We start from the raw sequence: 10,131 nt of genomic DNA, 5'->3' as shown, positions 1-10,131 counted from the left end.
TCATCAGATTTGCTCTTGAAATAAGATTCTGTAACTGAGCTGCCTAGTAATAAAACTTATGAATAGAGAAGTTTCACGTTTTGAAAACATGTGCTTGAGATATGTTAATTATGTATGATTTAGAGCACGGAAACTTCCTGGATGAGCTGTCGGTACATGTTGTTAGAAGATACTGTATAACTCAGTCACCTTATGTGTGAATTTTAGGGTGAAAATAAGTCAATGACGGGAAAAGAAATCCGTTACATGTTATATTATGTATTCTAACGATTGATCGCAGTATAATAAACCCCAACAGAAATTGTAGCGGGTTAATTTATTTCTTTAAATCAACAATTATTGAAATTAAAACCCTACAAACTGATCAAACATTGTTAAGTAATACATTTAAAAATAATCGCATAAAACAATGGAAGATATATGCTTAAAATGTAATATAGCTAAATACGCATTCAAGTACAGAATATGCTTGTACAAGTGTCATAATTAACATTTGTTAGTTCTATAATGTCCTTTCTCAGTAAAATAGAACCATAAACGTGCGTGTAATTTTTGAGTGACATCTGATATTTACGATTAAATGAAAAATGATAATGATGTTTAAGTTCAAAATATTGCTCGCATCCTAAGGAATCCGATTCAATCCGCTGAGCATAAATGTGACAGATGTCAATATTATACTTCCTCAAGTGATGACATGTTTTGTTAACCTGTAGAATCAAGTTAGATCCATACACCAAAGCGTATTCTTGTTCACCAGTTGATACAAGTTGTTATTATTCTATATAATTGTTGGTAAAGCGTCACTAGTGCAATCATACATGGGCGCATGTCAATATAAAATAAATGGTATTTACTTTTTACCCGTAGTTAATTCTTTGAATGCATTTGCAGTTCTCACAGCTGAAAGGATTTTTGATCTGGCTTTATCGAGTCTGTCTATGACGATATTATTTGTAGGGTCGATGTCGAGTTTTGAAGTGTCTTTCACGAGCCTCGCTTTGATGAAGCCTCTCATTATGGCCTCTTGAACAGGAACTTTGTCTCCTGTGACGTTGTTTACGTACTGGCCATCCTGTCTGTCCAGTAACCCGTCATTAACGGCGGTCGTAAACGACACTTTACACTTTTGTTTCTGGTCCACTACCCCGTGTATCGCATACGTCTTGACCTGTGTTTCCTCTTCTGTTTCTCCGTTCTGCCCTTCTTCGAAGTCAGCAATCACAAGTCCGCTGTGTATAGCATCCCTGATGGAGATTTCGTCTCCGTCCTCTGTGGTATACGTCATCTTGACCTCATCTATAATGCCCTTGTCCTTTGCCTGGGCTATTGTCAACTCCTCCTCTGTTCTTGGGTCTATCACCTTATTTATCTTGTAAGGGCGCGTGTCCTTCATCGTCTTTATGGTAACTACTCCATACGACGTGTCCTCCTCACGAATTGTCTCGCTGGACTGGAATGATATTTGTACAATACCCCTATTGATGGCAGCACCCATTGTCATGGTTTCCTTGGTGACAATGTTAACGTAATGGTTGCTCGCCTGATCGATGATGCCCAGCATGATTGCCTCCTGAGGGCTGATGTATTCGTCTGTGGTTCGTGGGTCCTTGACAGAAGTAATCATAAACGTCTGCCTCTCTTCTGCCACTGTCGACATTACGCTCTCCGTGACAGTCTCCTCGTAAAATTCTTCGTACATTTCGTCTTCCTCTTCCTGGTAAGCTGGCGGTCCCGCCTCTTCCATCGTCAGGACGTTCTGTGTAAACTGTTCTTGAACTTCCTCCAAAATCATCTCCTCCTTCGCAGGTTTCTTCGGACGAGGAGGGAAAGGCTCCTTCGGCGTCTCGTGGAAGGTAACAGCTGTGTCCATTCTCGAAAGGTCAGAAAGATTTAGATCTACAGTTGTGTCCCAAAACCTGTGAATGAATGTTAAAAAATATGCATTATTACAAAAATTACACTTGTGATACGAGATGTGACTGTTACTATGTATTTGTTATTTATCAGTGCATTTTCTAAATTCAAATTTCATTTTTACCATATATCAGCTTCCGGTATACAATTTCTGTTCACAATATTTAAAATCCCTGAAATTGGTGAACAGTTTCTATAAAAAGCATTCACAATATTGACAAAATTCTGTGTTGAACAAAAGCAGTCTTACTTGACAAAGTGTGCAGTGGACACGAATCGGAGCTGGTCCCACTTGTCACAGACCAACAAGTGTTTTGGCTCTTGAACCAACTCCACTATCACTTTAAATGTCTCCCAATAGGCCCAGAAATCCTAATAACGAAACAAAGAGCATGGTATTATCATATTAACCTTACAATATCATACAATTAACAGTCCAAAACGTCTTCATGGCCACCTTTTAGATAATCTATACCAGATGTAACCTTTTTTACTTCCAACTATACGGATTATTTTCGTTCTACTAGTGACTACTTTTTAGACACTATGTTAATGTAGCAAATATGAAAAGATATATATATTTCACCAACATTGAAAGGGAAACTCTACTAAAAATATCTCTAGAACCTCCATACTTCTCTAATGAGTGTATACATACTACATATCTGATGAATAGTTAGAGAAATTCTACCGACTGTGATTTTAAACAGTCGCACGTACTTTTTAATTTTTCTTTTCAAACAAGTTCTACCGACTGTGATTTGAAACAGTCGCACAAACCTCATCAATATTTGGAGAATTCTACCTACTGATTTTATGTGAAATTCTACCCGCAATACTTTAATAGTATACCCACCTTATACTTGTTGAGCAGAGTTTCTAGTGATTTGATTTGAACCACAGCAGTCAGAGGAGTGCCCGTACCTGACAAGATAACGTACACTTTATGTAATGCTCATCTACTTGTGTTTATTTGAAAACGTGAATAATTCAGAAAAAAATATGAAATCATGACACGTCTTTTGGAAAATTCACACACTTTAGTCTGATATACGACTTAGTAAAGGACATCTTTAACCCAACTTAAATACTTTACTGGTCGTTTCTTTAATCGCAGAAATGAAAGTTTTGCCTCTCCTTTATTGTAGTTAAGTATGATAACGGAAATGTTTAAACATCGATCTGTCCTCCTACAGCTATATCACTAGTCTTACCATTCTTGTCCCCCTCCTCCAGGATCATGCGCAGTCTTGCGATACGTTCTTGTAGTTCCTTGAAGTCTCCGTATCCTTTCCATGTGTCGTAAAGGGTATTCTCTATGTTGTTCATCACACGGATCAGGTCGTTACGGTCCTTGGGACTCATTGCCTGCAGACTTGTGATCTACAGAATAAAACACATCAATTGTGCTGTTGTTACTTCATTTTCCTATTTAGATCACAAATGATCTTTATTTCCTTGATGTGAATCTACAATGTACATCCATCCTGTAAATAATATACATTGTTGGTTTATTGACGCAGTGTTCAGATCAAATGTACACCATATGTTGGCACATGTCACCAACATCAAGAATTTATAACAACAGTAATAAGTTATGCCCACGTGAAAATAGTAATTTTAAAAGACATATCGACGTTAAGTACTTGACCTATGACCTCAAACAACTGACCTCTGCTTCTGACCAATCCCGGAATACCATTAACATAAAGGCAACCATCTGGTAACCAAGGCGTTTGATGCTCATTGTCCACAGCGCTAGCAGTTGTGTTCTCAACCTGGTCACAAAACATAAACATTATCTCAAAATGATACTATCTTTACCAATTAGATTCTCAATTCTTTATGACCCTAGTATTACTGAAGTGTCCTCGAAAGACGTTACGACTGTATGATGCAGAAATGTTTTTATTGTTTTTTAATCACTTGGTTTATTGAAAGGTGCTATTCATTTGTGTGTGTTTTACAATCTTCTGTGTTCATGATATAGACAAAACTTTCTTTTCTTTTGTCAATTTTGTGTAGTATTCAGAAAGACGAAATTGAATATATACTCGAAATGCATACTCATCATAAAGTTCCCGAAGAGACTAACCTCATAACGGTGTCCATTGCAGGACCGCAAGGTCCAGGGATGCACAGTAACATGGAGGGCACCATACATTCCTGATCCTTCGAATTCTTCACCTGTTACCAGACATGGATTATAAAAGGTAGAGTGAGGTACGAACATTAACTTATGCTGGTAAACTAACTTACTTTTGATTCTATGGAGTGTTCATATCATATCACACAATGTAACAGTAAGTTTAATAAAACTCTGGTTGTGTCAAGATAATTTCTCAGTAAGGAATCACAACACAGTACACAGATGGAGAGTCCCTTATTTGTAACATGGTACAGAAACAATATAACCAAGACTCCCAGATGTTATTCTCTTACCAGCCATTTGTTTCTGTCACTGTTATCTAATAACGTCAGACTTTCTCCTTCCTGGAACTCAATCTGAAACAAAGGACGCACCACTTACAGAAAAAAGAACAAAAAAAAAAAAAAACAAAAACAAAAACAAAAGACACATCACTTACGGAAAAATAGACCTTTATTTGTTTGAGCTACTGGTGAGGTAGCGATCAAAACTATTACAGTAAGTGTACGTGGCATACACTCTTTCAGATTTCACTGGAATTTGATTATAAATGGCAGCATAATTTAATCCACAAAACATATATAAAATTGATTGTAATTCAAGATATCAGAAAAAGTCTTATACCTCTGATGTTTTGTAACCAGCAATGGCGATGACGGGGCGATGATCCTCACACTTTCGGAGCCGTTGGGGGACTGGCACAATGCACTTGGCACGGTCAAAGAGGCTCTCCACCTTGCCCTGCCACTGTAGATAAGCCAGCAGGACATCCTGCAACACAGAACATATAAGAATTTTTTTTATTAAACTACAAAGTACGTATAAGATATTTTCAACCTAAAGTGTAAACATATATCATCAGTGTGTACATATATGATGTAAGAAGTAATAGTAAGAGTACGGACAACCGAAATGTTAAATTTTCGAGGCAACCTGTCCCTTTATCAACACACAAATATTAAAGCATAAATTAAAAAAATCATCACAAATACATAGAACATAACGCAAATACAAAGTTAAAAAATATCGAATATCTATATAAATATAAATCTTGTGATACCTGCACACGACTATTAAACATGTGCGGTCATTTTGTAACAATTATCTGGTCAGATAATTAGAAATGGAACAACCTTTCATTAAGAAAATATTGACATGGCTTTTGACGTTCTGATTTTAAACTTTACATGTGTCTAACAATATCTTGACAATCATCATTGGAGTGAGCCCGGCAACTTATCAAGCTTGGCTATTTTTCTATCAAAAATCCTATTCCAAGTTGTTGTATGTAAGATAATGATTAAAATATCGAATATCTATATAAATATAAATCTTGTGATACCTGCACACGACTATTAAACATGTGCGGTCATTTTGTAACAATTATCTGGTCAGAAATGTAAATTAAACGTGACATGATATCTAATTCAGTGATTACTTCGTCATCATATCTGTAGAGTTGAAAATAGTTTTTGTAAATAAGACAATAGGAATAAGACGTATTTAACGTAATCGACTATAGTAGGCCTATTTACAAAGTGGTTAGGTATATGTCAAGTGTCTCCAGTTTAGTGTCAGTTCATTGTGTAGTAGGAGCATTTTCTATCTCTGTCTGAGGTCACGTGAAGATCCAACAGGTCTACGACAAGCTACAAATACTAACATATATTAATCACTGCCAAGCGAATGAATCAAAGGTATAGTATCACTATGAATGCTACTAAATGATCACATAATTCGTTTGAATTGATCGCCAAGCTGAGGAGACTTATTCCTAAAGAATGGGGTCACCCCAATATAAAGTATTGTTGGACTAATTAGGGAACCCGTCCTCCGTCTAACACAGAAACACTTCAATCTCGAGTGGTGCAAGCTGTCGCGGGGTCGAACGGATCCAAGCGTCCAGCCGTTCTCCTGGGTCTAATTAACCAATGTATCCTGCTGTGGTACAGATATGGTATACACAAAACGGTGTCGATTTTACGCTTGAACTTTTGACTTTATGTTTCAAAATAAAACTGTGTTAATTTGCTAAAGCAAATAAACAGATCTTGTGTTAGAATTACTAGAAAAACTCAAAGTAGTAGTAGCTGCAACTGGTTGTTTAAAAGTTGTTAGTGTCATAAGCGAAGAAATGATGAGACGTGTATAAAAATCGACTTGTCGTCATAGTGATGACACGTGTCTTACTATTGATGAAAAACGGGTTGAAATTACATACCAAACGAGTGTGTGTTATGATGGAAAAACAAGTTTATGTGTTGTGTGTATGTGCCGATGCAATATATGTGTGAGTGTTGATCCAACACGTATGCTTATGCAAAAATGTCACACGTATGTAAGTAATTATTCGACAAACGTGCATGTGCTCATGTCACATGTGTAGGGGTGTTAATGTTAGCCTCTTTGTCATATTGTAATCTGGATAATATTATTTTTCAAAATGTCACAAAGTTAAGATCGTTACGTTATTATAATCATTTGGTAAGTTACTGTATATACAATGATAAACAGATATTCGACTGTAGATTATAGAGCTTGAATGCATTAAAAGCATATCTGACAAAAAGAAATCATTGGTTAATGTGTTGTTTTAACATAGAACGAAGTTATTTCCAAAGAATTCAAGTCATCAGTTCTCCTAACATTCGAGTTATCATACAATATATATTTCATATATTGGTTTACCTAAGCAATGTCACGTTTCATTTACAAGCCGACCGATACCGTCCAGGTCATCAACGTTCTGAAGGACATATGTAGAACATGAGTTGCGTCCCTTGTTGGAGACGTACCCGTGAAGTATGGAATCTATTTTGAACAATATCCAGTATGTATTTGGTCAATGACATCACATTCCAGCTAACTATGCGAAGTCTGCACTGGGCGTCCCCAACAAACGTTCAGTTTTTGCAACGAAAGGGTTTTACATGGGCAATCAGGCATGAACATTGACGGAAAACAGGCATTCTGTTACCCTTGTCTTCCTTACCTTCATTTCCGACTGGATAAAGTTGACGTCTCCCTTGTCACCATTGAGTTTTGAGCGGTCAAACGTCAGGTGTATCCTTGACAACGTCGTGTTCATCCAGTATTCTACTTCCTCAACCTCGTGGAAAAACTACATGGAGATGAGACAAAAAAATATAGAACATGATATTTTACATTTCCACTGACAAAGCAGGTAGAATGTCTTCTAAGCATATCATACAGAATCGAATTCACCGTATTGCTATGACGATGTAGAGTCACTTAGATAAATTTAGGTTGATTTCCAATTAAAACAGATAAGTAATGGCATTCTATATTTAGAAATAAAATTATACAAAGTACAATTCCTAATAAAGCGAGGTTGCCTCTTATAGCCAAGTGTTGACAAGAATGATAATTTGACCTGACATGTGTCCAGTGAGACGACACGATAGAAAATCCTACCTCTTGATACGACGCTGCGTTATGGAGGTGGACTTGTGAGCATTGTAGTACTGTGTTGATCCAGCGCCAGTTTTTACGGACAGCCATCACACATCCCTGGATAAATAGATGATCATCATCAACGAGTCCCTAATGCAGAATGTTTAATCTTCACCAATTCTTTGGCATTACAATTAAATAAAAATCTTTCTCTGTGATGGGATTATACACAACATACTGGGTCTCCCCATTTGTCGAAACTATAAAATATTATTTTGATGTGTAGCCTATATATGATCCATCAAAAAATGTTCAATAAAACTTCATTGAAGAAATATTATTATTTGCTTCATAGCACTAATGGCAAATAAAAAGCAACGTAACAAATAATGGCATAATTTGTATGTTAAAGTACAAAAATAAAAAACGTAATCGGTAGATTCGTTCGTGCCGAATAAGTTATAAGATTCATACAAACAACTTTTAAAACTTCTTAAAATAGTGATGATCGGTTTTTGTAATTATCTTTCCTTATCAGGTCCTTTTGAAAAATCACGCATTTCAGAAAATGACAATGTTATCGGTGTGTTATATAATCTCGTCAGTTTACATTGCAGTCTAGGTAAATATTCCCTCTGTCAGAACATTTTTTTTGCGTTACACACAACATACATTGTATAAAACATCCCATTGTGTCGGTTTGTTTAAGAAAAATCATCATTAAAACTGTAAGATTTTCTTATGTTGCATGTAGGTTCGATATACAATGAATATCACCTACTCCTTAAAAAAAGACAGTTTACTGAATATGATGTATAAACTCATATTTAAACGAAACCGCTGATTACGTTAACTACTAGAGAGAATGTCAAACAATCCATGGTTTGTGAATATTTTCAAATATGAATTTAACAACATAGAAATATTCTATATCATTTCACAGCTGTAAGTTGTTGAGACAGGACAGATGTTTTTTTTGTTTTTCAGCCGTAACATACATATATGGAATTATTTTACTTTTCTGCTGCTACATTGGAAAAAATGTCAAGGTAAAAGATTTAACCGTAGGAACAAATAAATGGCACGTAAATAAAGCAAATATAACAGTATCCAAACTGACAGGGAATATAGTCAAAGGAGAAAAAATTAAATGGCTGAGAATTAGAATAGATTAATAAAAAATTACAAAAATATTACAATAGAAATAGAGAGTTAAACCAAACAATGGTAATCAATATACCTTATGATTAACATATGGCTTTTAACTTCAAATATCAATATAAACATTATTTGTAATACATCATTAAATTCACTTCCGATGTATTGATTTTAATACAATTATTTGAAGCATAAATGTTCGGTTATTTTACTTTAACAGATAAGCAATAGACATCTTACCTGGGCAGTCTTCGCGAGATTTTCGTTGCTCTGGTTGTTTTTGTCCATTTGCTTGTTGTTCTCCATCATATTCACCAAGTGGACAGCTCTTTTGTAAAACTCATTGGACAGACTCTAAATAAAGACCCGTAAATACCAAATTGTTTAAAAGTGCACATAAATACAAAAAACTGAAAAATACAAAATATTAGAGCTTCTCTGTATTTTCAAAGAATGTTTTACAAATGAAAATTAAAAAAAAAAAAACAAGAATTAATTTTTGATATTGTTATGTTCGATACAACCTTGCGGTAATATCCTTAAGATAAGTATTTTAACATTGTTTCTGTTAATAGCTGTTTGTATCATTGACATATATTGTAGACAATGATACTGTTTATATATGCAGTTATCAACTTTCACTTCCAGAAATTACATGAAGATTTACCTGTATTGGGTCCTCCAGGGAAGAAATTCCGCTAAGCACCTCCATACACGACAACCTCTTATTCGATACAGCCTTAAAAGAGAAGAAAGTAAGAAGTAATTTGAAAAGCAAAATATATTCTCCAGATTGCAAACTATGATTACATAAATAAGTTGTCATATATAACCACAGCGAACTTTTGGGATATTTTTCTCAAACGAATATGTATTAAGATATCCAAGCGATGGGCAGGCTAGAGATCTACTATAACAAAATGAAAGAAGTAACACTTTATCTACCAAATATGTATAAACTAATATAAACTAAACCTCACCAAATAACTATCCAAAATTTGACATTCTTAATTTACCTTACACAAGTCTATATACAGGGACATAACTCCAGTACACCTGACACACTGGTATTTATTATAATGTGTCATGGTGTTACACACTTACCTTCACAGATTCGTAAGCAGTAGATATGTCCATGGTTTCTTTTTGGCCTAGTTGCTAAATCAAGGGAAGAAAAAAAAGTTTTCATGTCACGTTATGAAGATCCAGGCCAAAATATAAACGTTACACGTGATTAATAGACTAGCATGTCAAGGTTTCCGTGACCAATTTCAGGAACATTTTATCAGTAGATGCACACTGTAAAGAATCACATTTGTTCTTCAAAAACATTGAAATTTATGTCAAAGTGACCACGATTTACACTATACAAACTTCTTATTTCACGAATGTTTACAACATTTACAACCTCTATAAATAGCTACAGTTGGAACAATGTTTTTTCCTGCTAGAGTGTCTTTGATCATCCGTTCCATTTGAACGGACACAAGACT

At 35.2% G+C, this 10,131-nt stretch overlaps 1 protein-coding gene across 1 annotated transcript in view; it reads right to left on the bottom strand.

Moving 5' to 3' along the window:
* Window positions 1-357: 357 nt before the first annotated feature.
* The window catches only part of LOC132548887 (uncharacterized), a 33,624-nt gene continuing 23,850 nt past the window's right edge, over window positions 358-10,131 (bottom strand). The window contains exons 4-16 of the mRNA XM_060212785.1: window positions 9,743-9,796; window positions 9,306-9,377; window positions 8,879-8,992; window positions 7,502-7,597; window positions 7,059-7,187; window positions 4,691-4,837; window positions 4,360-4,422; window positions 4,013-4,104; window positions 3,590-3,695; window positions 3,132-3,300; window positions 2,774-2,841; window positions 2,168-2,289; window positions 358-1,919 (exon numbers count right to left, since the gene is read on the bottom strand). Of these exons, the coding sequence (XP_060068768.1) occupies window positions 854-1,919; window positions 2,168-2,289; window positions 2,774-2,841; window positions 3,132-3,300; window positions 3,590-3,695; window positions 4,013-4,104; window positions 4,360-4,422; window positions 4,691-4,837; window positions 7,059-7,187; window positions 7,502-7,597; window positions 8,879-8,992; window positions 9,306-9,377; window positions 9,743-9,796 (2,298 nt within the window). The 3' untranslated portion in view covers window positions 358-853. The remainder of the gene's footprint in view (window positions 1,920-2,167; window positions 2,290-2,773; window positions 2,842-3,131; window positions 3,301-3,589; window positions 3,696-4,012; window positions 4,105-4,359; window positions 4,423-4,690; window positions 4,838-7,058; window positions 7,188-7,501; window positions 7,598-8,878; window positions 8,993-9,305; window positions 9,378-9,742; window positions 9,797-10,131) is intronic.

Source organism: Ylistrum balloti, unplaced genomic scaffold (genome assembly GCF_031769215.1).
Source record: "Ylistrum balloti isolate Yb309-2 unplaced genomic scaffold, AGI_CSIRO_Ybal_v1 Utg370032, whole genome shotgun sequence".
In the NCBI taxonomy this organism is placed as follows: domain Eukaryota; kingdom Metazoa; phylum Mollusca; class Bivalvia; order Pectinida; family Pectinidae; genus Ylistrum; species Ylistrum balloti.
Note: the sequence above shows the minus strand (reverse complement) of the source record. Positions and strands in the feature narration are given on the sequence as shown.